Below are 12,915 nucleotides of genomic sequence, written 5' to 3'. Positions count from 1 at the left end.
TAGCATATATATTTCATGTGGCAGCATGCAGCTTGACATAAAGTCCAAGAAGGCAAAAATATATTGAGCATACATGCCAAAGGTGTGCTGGGCCACGAATCTGCTTTGAGGTTTACCCATGGAATCGTCAGTCTCTAAGCCTCTAATGCTACTCTTTGAAATTTAGGAAGCATATTCTTAAGATGCTTGCATTAAACGGAACACCAGGCAGAGCCGGAAAGGGAGTGGACTGTGACTCTCTAAAACTAGTATAAGTGACTTACCCACAGGACCAATTGCTGCAGGACCTGACAAGAAACCAGAATAAAAGAAATATAAATTATTGAAATGCTGCTTTGTATGCCTTAGAATGTGTTGTAAAATATTGGGCAATGCTGATACTCACCCACCCATTGCTTCTTTAGCATAGGATAGCTTCTACAAAAATAGAAAAACAAATTCCAGGTAAGGACTTTTGCATTTTGCAAATTAAAAAGTTGTATTTTTGCATCTTTGGTTATAACACTCCCATTTTTTTTCTAGTGCAGGTGAGGCTACATAAAAAAAGTCTCCTGCACAGATCTATGGCTACACCTATTCCAATTAACAGGAAAACTTAATGTGGATTACTCAGATTAGTCACATTACTAAGGATTATTATTTGGATTTTATATTAAATGGTGGTTTACCACATTGCCTAGTGCATGTATTATATTCAGAAATTCAAGGAAAAAACAGGGTAGAGACAAATCTGTGTTCTTTATGTCATTTCTGAAAATACATGTGGCCGAGTTAATGAGATCATTCAAGCTTTTTCAGAACCACCAGCAAAACTGAACTGAAACACCTAAAAGAATGTGATTTGTTAACTATGGGACACCTCAAGCACCAGATTAGGTACTCTGAAGTAGGAAATTCCATTCAGATCACATTTAAATTCGCACTTTCCAAAACAAGATGAGAACCATCCTACAAAATGCACTTATCTGAAATTTGCAATGCATTCTCCAAGCAAACAATGTTCGCAAAAATGCTTATATTAGGGGAAAGAGTGCATAAAAATAAATATGTGTGTGAAAACAACATACAAAAATGCATTATGTTAGAATAAATTGCTTGCAAAAAGGTGTACATTAGTCAAAGCTGCATACCAAAAAGTAACTATTAGGAGAAACGTGCACTGAAATGCTGAAAAATTTTCAGGAGTTTTTTTTTTTTTTAAACCCACAAATTGCTGTAAAGATGTGGACGACTAAATTTCAGATTGGAAAAATGAGAAATGAAGAGAACCAAAATTGACAGATCTTTCCATCCCTACTCTGAAGTCCCACAGAAAAATCAATCATCACAACTTTAAAACATTGGTGGTTATAACCCTTCACAGATAACAGTATTTTTTAAAAAGAAACATTAGGTTAATTTGTAACATTAATATCTATGTTTTCTTTACTCACTGAATGGGTTCAATAATTTATTTGGCAGTGGAGAATGAATTCGAAAATCTGCTTGTCTCATTAAAACCACTGAAATGAACCTAATCTCTATATAATATGGGTCCCTTTCTTCAAACACTTTGAGGAATGGGCTTTGGAATTATGTTACATCTGAGAAGGTCTGCTGTGGTGGGAGCATAAGAAGTGGAATGTAAATTATTATTATTATTATTATTATTATTATTTATTACATTTGTATACCGCCCCATAGCCGCAGCTCTCTGGGCGGTTTACAACAATATGTCTGGAATGTGGAAAGATCTTATTTTAGAAAATAGTCATTTTCTAAATGGCTGCATTAAAAAGAGTGTTACTAAATTGTAATGATTGGCAAGCATTTACAGATTATTTGATCTAATGTTTACATCACAAATGTCAATCTATGAAAACGTTTGTGTGGACGAAATGGGCTGTAGGCCAAGATAGTGAGTAATTGTGTTTTAAATGGTTTTCATTCTATAGATTGTTTAATTACATTTTAATTATAACTTTCTGTATGTTTTACTTGTATGTTTTCAGCTGTATTTGTTTTAATTTTTGTAAGCTGTCTTGAGTCCCAGTTCTGGAGAAAAGGTGGGATATAAATGAAAATAATAATAATAATAAAAGACTGTGATTTTTTTAAATATTTTGTTATTTCTATGGTTTTAAATCACCTTGAGTACAGTATAGTAATGTAGAAAGGCAGTATACAAATTAAAAAATGAAATGAAATATATTCATTAGTGTGATTTTTACTTATGACAGTGCCACACCAAAGGAAAACACAGAAAGGAAAATATGCTCTTTAACAATAAATCCTCTAAGGATTAGGGAATCCCCTTTCTGATCCTGTATTGGTTTAATCTTGAACATCTGAATGTTGTCTTTTATCAAAAGACACCTGATTAAATATCTCTGTGTGCTAATATAAAAGGAACTATACTATACATACCAATCATGCTATTAAAAATATTAATGGTGTTTTAAAAATGCAAAGATTACTGCAGCAGTTAGTGATGCATTATTAGAATATTGTTTTTATCTACTACAATGACCACATGCTTACATCTTAAGTTTGTCAGTGAAATATTTGGCTATATAGCCCTCCACTCCTCCCTCCAGTTCCATTCCTGTGCTGTTTGCCAGCACAAATAACATTGGAACGTCAACAAAATTTTCTTGTTAAAAAAGCACCAGTCTCTTTCCCTCTTCAGTTTATGCATACCATATCCGTCCTTTGTCAGCTCAGTCGATGGTTTGATGGATAACAGAATGGAGAATGCAGGCAGGTTAGTACAGCCCTTTGGCAGAATTTCATAACACTGCCTCGTATTACTAATTCCCTGATTAGGCTTTTGGGCACATGCAGAATTTGGCAAACGATCCCCCCCCCCATTCACATGCCACCCTGTCACTTTGCAAATCCATGTTTGAGACTAATGGATAACATCTGAATGCCAAATGATTAGTTCTCTTACAAAAGCAACTAATTTGCTGCTTGGGAAGTTAGCTCTAGTTTTTCTCCACTTCTTGCCATACAAGGTACATAGACTTTTTTTAAAAAACTCATGAATGTAGGAAAAACTAAGGGGAAATGACATAAGCATGAAATCAGAGTGGGAAGCTACTACAAAATCTGTTAAGTTTTTCTATCTAATCCAATAATCCTCAGATCAATCTGTCTTCATTACCTGTAGATCAAACCAAGCATATTATGCCAGAACAGGTTTACTGTCTAAAGGGCAGATTAGGCATAGATTATTCAAACTAGCTTGAATTATTTATCCCCACCCAGGTTTGCACATAATCAGAGCTTGACAGTAATTAGTTAGAAAAAATGAATTACTTGTAATTTATGACCTTTTTGAAGAACGAGTGGGTAATTTCCTTACATTTTGATTGTAATAGAACAAGGACTAAATTTATTACTTTTGAAGAGTAATTGTAATGTTTCCAGCATTACTTTTGGGTGTTACTTGGGGGGGAGCAGGGGAAACATTCTGCTCCTCTGATTTGTGGATGAAAATCACGTGCCTCAAAATGAGCTTCTGTGCAGTGTCATTCTTCCTTCGTGCTCTGTGGGTGTTTAGGAGGTGATAAGGAAGGAGGTGGAGAGTGAGAAGGGGGTGGAGTGGAGAAAACAATTGTTTAAAAAATGGATGGTAGTGGTGAAAATGGAGTGGAGGGAGAGAGGAGCTGGAGGGCAAGGGTGTGGATGAAGGAGAAGGAGCCAGCAGCGGAATGGAGATAAAGAACCGTTGAAGTTAGAGACGACGATGTCGATGGTGTGTGTGTGTGTGTGTGAATACTGTGTTTGCACTTGGCATGCAAAGCGGCCTCCATTGCCCCCCCTGGCTAATTTGTTGCAATCACAGTGTTTTAACTTTTTTGCAACCCAGAGAAAAATGTTTGCTTGGGTGGGTGTGCTTTAGTTCAGTGGTTCCCAATCTGGGGGCCGGGACCCCCAGGGGGGCCACGAAGTAATCCAGAGGGGGCCATGAACATTAAAGAAATGAATTATTTATTAATTTTTTAAAAAAAGTCTTCACTCCCTCGACACTGTCTGCTTTCCACTGGCGCTGCAGGTGACACCTCCCCCTTACTCCAAACGAGAGGGGAGGCCTTTTGCTGAAGCACCAGAGTGTCTTTCAGGTGCACTAAGGGCAGGCATCTGCCTATAAAATACATGGCAGATGCCAAAGGAGGCTGAGGGTGGAGCTACCAGGAAGAAGAGGGGATTACTATCACTGATTCCTGTCTCCTTGCACTGCCGCTACTGGCAACGCCCTTACTTAGAATGAGAGGAGAGGGCTTTTTGTGAAGCAAAAAGAAGCAAGCCTGCAAAGAAAGGCTGCTTTCCTCCTTCCTTCTTTGCAGCCAGCCTGCCTCCCTGGGGGGAGGGGGGGTCACAATTTTTTTTCAGCTTATAAAGGGGGTCCCATGCTCATAACATTTGGGAACCACTGCTTTAGTTGGTGGCAGGACAGGGTCCGAGAGGTGTCCTAGTGAAAGACATGATGCTTGCTGGCTGAGTGTGTGTGTGTGTTGTACTTGGTTTGATGGGCAAAGATCTGAGCAGTGGCCTCTGCCTCCCTCCCCAGCAGAGAGACCACCACTGCTGTCTTATGGATAAAAATAACTATTCTATTACCTCTGTATGTATTTATTTTTAATGTTGTTTTAGGCTACTTAGGTGTGTAGCAGCCAAGGCCAGCACCTTGTAGGTACTTTTGTAATGTAATTGTAATGGTAATTTATTTCTTTTTGGGGCCATGTAACAGTAATTGTAATTTATTCCTTTTTAAAAGTAATCTTCCAAGCTCTGCACATAATGTTAAGCCAAACTGTAACTTAATGTGAATGAGGAAATGTGCAGACACATGGAGAGGAGAGGAGATTGCAGCTGCTTTGCTCCTCCCTTGTCATTTTACTGCTGCACTGCACTGAGTTAAACCATAGTTTGGCTTAGCATGCCACCGAACCTGGGCTCGTGGTTTAGCTCTTCCACATAAGCCATGAGCTGTAACCAAGATTCGTTCCATTTCTTCTCTACGATGCTGCATGTTTGCTTGTTTGTGCTAAGCCATAGTTTGGCTTAGCATTGTTAGTGCTACATGCCAACAAGGGCATTATTTGTCTGCATTCTTGTGGTCAGATCTGAATTGTAATTTACAGGTAATTTTATATCACTTTTCAGCAGACACACAAAAGAAGCAACAAAATGTTATAAAAAAGTCAGACAAGGTCAAAGGAACCCAAAAAACAATGAAAATTGTGTGAAAAATGATGGATGAGTGGACAACCAAGACTACATGTGATCTGTGTGTGTGTTTATTGTCCACTCATCCATAATTTTTCATACAAGTTTCATTGTTTTTTGGGTTCCTTTGACCTTGTCTGTTTTTGACTAATAGCAACTGTATGTAGACAGACAAAGTCATATATATATGATTAATAATAGCCACTATCTGTTACAGTACAATATCTCCAAAATCCTCATCAAATGGTTTGGGTTCCTTTGATCTTGTCTGCCTTTGTTTCCTACATAACTGAGGATCTTCTCATTTGTTTTGGTTGTGTATCTTTTGGCAATAATAATTTTAAATCCGTATCAAAACATGTCAAACATAAATTATATCAAAACAACATAAAACCAACAAAAATATATATAAAAACATCCACAACAACTTCAATGGTTTCCCAAATGACATAGAAAAATTCATGAAGTGTCTGAAGGAAAATAGGTTTGAGAATGCTTTGTGCAGACAGGAATCAAAAGAATATTTAGAATGCAGAATGGAGAGGCAACTTATGTCCAAAGAACCGCTGGAAAAGTTGGGATTTAAAGACCTAATAGAAGAGAAATCAGAAACCCAACCTAAGACATTGTAATGAAGAGAAAGGAAAAGGGAGAAAATCCTGACCATCTCTTATGGAAAGCAGCAAATCTGCAGTAGTACATATTGTGCATTGTATATTTCAAATGTGATTGCAACATGAAGTGCGCCTTCAAAGAAAATGCTGTAACTGTTGGCCAAATAGAAGAGTTACAGTGCAAACCTATATGCTGTCTACTCAACAATAAATCTCATTGAGTTTAATGGGGCTTACTCTCAAATAAGGGGATAGGATTACTGCAATCCTATCACCAATTTATTGGGAGTAAGCCCCAGTGAACTCAGTGAGAAGTACTTCTGAGTAGACATGTGCTGATACAAAACAAGCCTCCCCTCTGAATAATGAAGTTTTGTAGGAGATACAGTAAATGGTTTTCTTTAGGGGTTTGGGGTGTTAATGGTTACTTTTTTGTTTTTAAATAATTGTTTTATTATGTTCATAATGTTGAAAAGTTGTTTTTGGTTATTATATTTGTTATGTCACTGTTTTATTATTTTTTGTTATTAGGAAATTGTTTTTGCAATTGTTTTTGACATGTATTTTTGTTCACCTTGTTGTAAGCCGCCTTGAGCACAATTTTATGTGGAAAGGCGGCATACAAATAAAATGATGATGATGATGATGATGATAACAAAGGGTGCCAAAGAAATGGCTCATTAAGTGCTCATGAAGGAAAGAAAGAAAATGGAGGGAAGTAACAGAATGGAACCAGTACTGGAAACCACCAAAATGCCATAAAGTATGCTTGGCCTTGGAATAAACTTTGACAAATGGAAAGAGACCAGTTTTGGGATCTTTAGTCCTGGCATTTGTGAAGCTACACACTGAAAAGAAGCCACCTCTCTGTAAAACAAAGAGAGTGTTACTGGAATTTAAGTGTGTGATCTATATCCATTTCTAGCTATCAATAATAATAATAATAATCAGCCCAACCTGCAAAACAATATTCTGGTCTTTGTTACTATTGAAACTATTCAGGTGGAGAGATTTTCAATCTGCTTCATTTACCTTAATTATGAGGCTTTGATGCTCCTCAGACTGACTAAAGTTAGTTCCCATCTCAAATATACTCATAGTTCCTTCTTCACATAGATGTAGCCAGTTTCGATATTCTTCATGTCCTGGGAGCCTATCCCAGAATGTTTTGAAGATTTCCCATACTGCTTCCTGGCACACTTCAAAAGGAAAAAAATTTATTATTATTATTATATAACCACCATCACCACCTAACCTGAAGAAGGTTAAGGGGACACAGGACAGTGGTTTTAAAATATCTGAAGGATTATCATGCAGAAGAAGGAGCAGTTTTGATCCTGGTTGCTCCAGGGAGCAAGAATAAAACCAATGAGTGGAAACTGTAGAGTTCAACCAAACATTAGGATAAAGTTCCTCACAGTGAGAGCTGCTCAACAATGGAACAAAATGCCTTGAGAAGGTGGTATTTTCTCCTTTGCTGGAGATAATTAAGCAAGGGCTGTACAGCCATCTGTCAGGAATGCTGTGGTTGCATTCTGCATTGCAGATCCAGTACTGAGCAAGGGGCTGGACTAGATGACCTCTAAAATACTTTCTAACTCTATTATACGAAGATAAAAAAGTATCCTGCTGGATCAGGCCAATCACCCATCTAGTCCAGCATCCCACAGAAGTAGCCAAACAGTACAAAAAGATAGGGTAACACTTTACAACACTGCAGCTGGCCCAAGCTCCCCATTGGATTTGGTTATTGCCCTGTGCTAGCAACGGAGCTCCTGCTAGTGGAATGGCTGTTGTACTAGCAGGCTGCCGCAATTGGAAAGCCCACACAAGCAGGGCATAAAGGCAATAGCCCTCCTCTGCTGTTTGTCCCCAGCACCTGATACTACCCCACTTTATTTACTTATTTATTAATGTTATTCTCATTTAGTAGCAGTAGTATACTGCTTCTGAACATGGAGATTATGTTTCAGATCCAGTGGTGGTACTGCATGAGCAGAAGACACTTCCACTTGTGCAAGGGGGAGTCCCTGATTTTGGGTGGAACAGATGTAACCAGTGTTTGCACCCAACCCTGTATTCAGCTTGTGGGACTTAGATCTGGGAGCTCAAATCCCCTAATTCAAACCTTAGACCAATCATCTTATTTTGGCCTAACTAACCTAGCAGGATCGTTGCAAGGATAACATGGGGGAGCTCCATGCACACTGCTTGCATATGGTTGGGAAGGGCAGGGCAAAGTTACCGTAGAGATTCTAGGCACATCCTTGGAAACATTCCTCTTGCGCTTCTCATCAAAATGGATGAGAGTTGTACAGTGGCTGAATGGCTACCCTGCGAGGGTGTCGTGAAAAGGGAATGAAGCTGCAGCACTGCACACACTGAAATGCTCTGTTAATTTTCAGCCACACACACACATATCAATCAGAGAAGTTGATCACATTATGCTCATAAAAGAACCTCTCTGTGATCCAGGACAAAAAATAGAAGAGGAAGGGTCTTTCTTGATGCTTTGGGGGGGGGGGAGGAAGAAGAAATTGGGGAGGGGGAAAATAAAGTAGCCTGAGACTCAGCCTGCAAAAATCAAGTACCAACATCCCAAACATGCTGGCCACAATCTTGCTGTGAGATTACACACTGAAGGCATGACAAGAGGGGTATGGTTTGTTTCAGTGAAAGTTTAATATGCAGAGGCAGGCCCTGGAAAGGCATAACCTTGAACAAGTCTCAAGAAAATGATTTTTGTTAAATAGCTTAGAAAGGTAGAGGCAGGGAAACTCTGTGTTGGATATTCTCTGGACTTAATTTCAAACACATTGCAAGCCTCTGTGGTACCACAAAAAATGAATTGCATTCAACTTATTTTTTTTACCACCTATATTTTTCTGTCCTGTTACAAAAATTGTGCTTTCCCCTCTCATTTTCCCTAAAGATAAGGAGCTTTTAAAATAAACAACAGCTGATGAGCAGAATTAAAACAAAACTTCAAAATTTGGCAAAATTTCAGAAATTTGAGATTTTGAATTTTAATCTCTTAAAAAAAAAAAACCCTTGGTTTTAGAATGTAACTTTTTCTTTTCAAATGTAATTCTTGTGGACGAATTCTATGGCAGTGAAGCTCACTGGGTGACCTTGGGCCAGTCACGGTCTCTCAGCCTCAGAGGAAGGTAATGGTAAACCCCCTCTGAATACTGCTTACCATGAAAATCCTATTCATAGGGTTGCCATAAGTCGGAATCGACTTGAAGGCAATCCATCATCATCATTGTAAAACCTCAGCTCTCAAACCTTAATACTCTTATTATTCCTGACCCCTCTTCCAACATCCCTAAATCCATCAGAATTCATTAATGTGAGAGTTGAAAAGGAAAAGAATAAAAATGCAGAGGTTTGCAAGTAAATGTGTTCCAGGGCTATTGGACTGAAACCTTTTCTCTGAATTTGTTTCAGCTCTAATCAGTGGAGGCTGGTGGCTCTAATGCTGGTGCCATCAAGGCCAGACTTTGGGCAGAAGTCAGAAGTTGGGGGGGATTTAGAGCAGAGCAAACAACATGATGAGTCACTGTGATGTTCCATATCTTTATGTTATACTTTTCATTAGTTATGTAATCATACATTTATGGTAAGAATTGATATTAGAATGTTTAGGTAAGTGGTGAGTGTTGGGAGATGGAATGAATGAGCAGAATACTGGAGTGTGCTGGTTGGTGATTGGCTGAATGACTGAGAGTGTATGACAGTTTGGCAGTTGGATAGGGCTTGAATAGAGTTTGGATAGGGTTTTGAAGTCTGAAGAATGAATATGATTGTGTAAAAGGTTGTAGATAGACAGTGTAGGTTCAACATTTGGTTATTATTTTGGGTTTAGATTGAAGAGGGGTGGAGATAGATTTGGGATATTTTAGTGTGGATAGGATAGGTAAGATTTTAAGAGTTTTAATTAACTTCTAGTAACTTAAGTGTAAGACCAAGAGAAACGTATTGAAACTATATGCTTATGAATACAAAGTGACCTTGCTCTTTTTAATAATATCTGTACTTTAATAAATATTGTTTTGCTTTCACACACACATGCCTTGTCATTGGCTACGCCAGTGGTTCCCAACCTTTATGAGCACGGGACCCCCTTTATAAGCTGAAATTTTTTTGTGACCCCCTCCCCCCAGGGAGGCAGGCCGGCTGCCAGGAAGGAAGGGGGAAAGCAGCCTTTCTTTGCAGGCTTGCTTCTTTTTGCTTCACAAAAAGCCCTCTCCTCTCATTTGAAGTAAGGGCGTTGCCAGTAGCGGCTGTGCAAGGAGACGGGAATCAGTGATAGTAATCCCCTCTTCTTCCTGGTAGCCCCACCCTCAGCCTCCTTTGGCATCTGCCATGTATTTTATAGGCAGATGCCTGCCCTTAGTGCACCTGAAAGACACTCTGGTGCTTCAGCAAAAGGCCTCCCCTCTCGTTTGGAGTAAGGGGGAGGTGTCATCTGCAGCGCCAGTGGAAAGCAGACAGTGTCGAGGGAGTGAAGACTTTCTTTAAAAAATTAATGATTCATTTCTTTACCGTTCACGGTCCCCTCTGAATTACTTTGCAGCCCCCCGGGGGGTCCTGGCCCCCAGGTTGGGAACCACTGGGCTAAGCTAAGGGTGAATCAGATACATTTATTTGTGGTAGCAGCAAGTACCTGAAGGAGTTATACAGTTTCAGGTTATAGGGGCTCAACTCAGAGCTGTGGGCTATAAAGAGACAAAGTGCCACAGGAGGGTTGAGACTTACCTGGGTACCTGAGCCATTATAGTAACAGGGCTGAGGGAATATAGAAAGGAATCTCTAACACAGCATTGCTATATTTGGGTGTGTAAAGTAGAACACGTGTCTCCCTCGGCTAAAAGAAATGTGTTAGCAAGGTAAGGGCATGACAGTCATCTGCTAAAAAAATATCATCTGCTACCGAAGTCTAAAAAAGTACAGGATCTATTTTGTATCTGGTCACCTTTGCAGCTGATATAGTGCTACCTTCAAGAAATGGTCTTCCTCACCACCTGCCTGCCAAGGTGACTCATATTTGGTTCTATAATGAATAATGGCAGTTTTCTATAATCAGAGAAAGGAAATGTGTTGTGATAATAATCTCTGGGCCCTCCAAGGAGGAGGGGTAGGGAACAGAGTTTTGATACGTGGTAATAGTTCACAGGAAAAGTTCAGGAAACCAAAGCTAATTTAATATGAATGCATAGGACACTGAGTGCAGGAGAAAGGGAGTGATATGGGGGGAAGGGGTGATGTGGTGAAGGGCTGGATCACCCCCTTAATTTGTAATTGTGCATTGTCTCCCTGCTGCTGGATAACAAGAAACCTCCATAGAAATAACTTCTTTGCTATCAGGAAATATCAGATTCCATTAAGCAGTAGACTGTGTTGCTCGACATCTAAACAAATGGATTGTACAATTGTGTAGCATCTTCTACTTGTAATAGATTTCTGCAGAGGTAGTGTGTCTAGTTCTACAGAGTTTTCAAATGCTAACAGACAATGGTCTGGTTACTTACAGGCTTGCAGTAATTGGAAATGATAATTAAAGGCAATTTACTATAATAGACCAGTTTTCTTGCTAAGCACCCCTGTTTTTTTTAATGGCTTCATGCTCCTAGTCCTCTTATATTTAATACCTCTATGCTCATACCCTTTTAATTGATGCTTCATTTAAAAATGAATTAGTGAAGGCTATTGTATCTGAATGCAAGCTGTTCCTTCTTTTAAATGCCTCAGTCAGCTCCTGCTAGCTTAGGGATTTAGTATATGACCTTCTAGTTAGTGTGACAGCACCCCCCCCCTCTAAGTCCAGTCTCAAAAGCTCGGCACCATCTGTAGGTTCTTATTGCATTAACCAAACATGAACACAGAAAGATATGGCCTGTCTTGTGGACAGAGGGGATAGATAAAGCTTTGGAAAATCAATGCACTTTCTGCTGTGCCACTAAATCCACTAAATTAGGGAAATCCACTAAAATTGATGTTATATGGTTTCAGCACATAGAAAAATGAAATATGTTATCAATGGAAATGTTATTTGTGCATAGTCAGCAACATTAATATGTTGAAAAATGAAAGAGATTCTTATTTATCTGTTGTTATGTGCCTTCAAGTCGATTATGACTTATGGCGACCCTATGAATCAGTGACCTCCAAGAGCATCTGTCGTGAACCGCTCTGTTCAGATCTTGTAAGTTCAGGTCTGTGGCTTCCTTTATGGAATCAATCCATCTCTTGTTTGGCCTTCCTCTTTTTCTACTCCCTTCTGTTATTCCCAGCATTATTGTCTTTTCTAGTGAATCATGTCTTCTCATGATGTGTCCAAAGGATGATAGCCTAAGTTTCATCATTTTAGCTTCTAGTGACAGTTCTGGTTTAATTTGTCTTGCTTGACAATTTCTAACTTTCCCTGGTTCATGCTTCTCACATTCCATGTTCCTATTGTGTGTGTCGTACAACTCCGGACTCTCCTTTGGCATCTGTGTGCATCAGTCGCTGGGCTTCCTTTCGGCTTTGACCCAGCTGCCTCATTAGTCACAGCACTACTCGTACTTGTCCATTGTTCTTCCCCAGTAACTCGGTGAGTGCCTTCTGACCTGGGGGGCTCATTTTCCAGCACTATCTCGTGTTGCATTTTGGATACTCTGTTCATAGGGTTTTTGTGGTGAGAGGTATTCAGAGGTGGTTTACCATTGCCTTCCTCTGAGTTTGGATGCATCTTAGTCTGGTGTCTCAGCTTTGACCATTTCGCCTTGGGTGCCCCTGCTAGGAGTCTAGCCTCTTGGTCTAGACTCCTGATGGCTTTGCTGTCAGCTTCTTCAACACTCTCAACCCCCCTAAAAAAATAGCTACTTCCTGCTCACCTAAAGCTCACTCAATCTGTGATTTTGCTTGTCACTGAATCCCAATTTAAAGAGAGTTGCATTGTCATTTTGAGCCTAAGCTGAGTAAACTACTGTAACGTTCTACTAGAGTGGATTCTGACATTAACTTGTATAGTCAATGAGTGGTAGGAATCAAATAGCATTGCCAACTTTGGAAATAAAACATTCTGGTGCCTGGGTAGGGC

At 39.4% G+C, this 12,915-nt stretch overlaps 1 protein-coding gene across 1 annotated transcript in view; it reads right to left on the bottom strand.

Moving 5' to 3' along the window:
- Nucleotides 1-12,915, bottom strand: part of IMPG2 (interphotoreceptor matrix proteoglycan 2) — a 53,448-nt gene that overhangs the window by 32,160 nt on the left and 8,373 nt on the right. The window contains exons 3-5 of the mRNA XM_061628167.1: nucleotides 6,861-7,027; nucleotides 386-417; nucleotides 264-287 (exon numbers count right to left, since the gene is read on the bottom strand). Coding sequence (XP_061484151.1) covers nucleotides 264-287; nucleotides 386-417; nucleotides 6,861-7,027 — 223 coding nt within the window. The remainder of the gene's footprint in view (nucleotides 1-263; nucleotides 288-385; nucleotides 418-6,860; nucleotides 7,028-12,915) is intronic.

The sequence above is a fragment of the Rhineura floridana genome, chromosome 5 (genome assembly GCF_030035675.1).
Source record: "Rhineura floridana isolate rRhiFlo1 chromosome 5, rRhiFlo1.hap2, whole genome shotgun sequence".
In the NCBI taxonomy this organism is placed as follows: domain Eukaryota; kingdom Metazoa; phylum Chordata; class Lepidosauria; order Squamata; family Rhineuridae; genus Rhineura; species Rhineura floridana.
The sequence above is the reverse complement of the archived record's forward strand: the minus strand, read 5'-3'. Positions and strand labels throughout refer to the sequence as shown.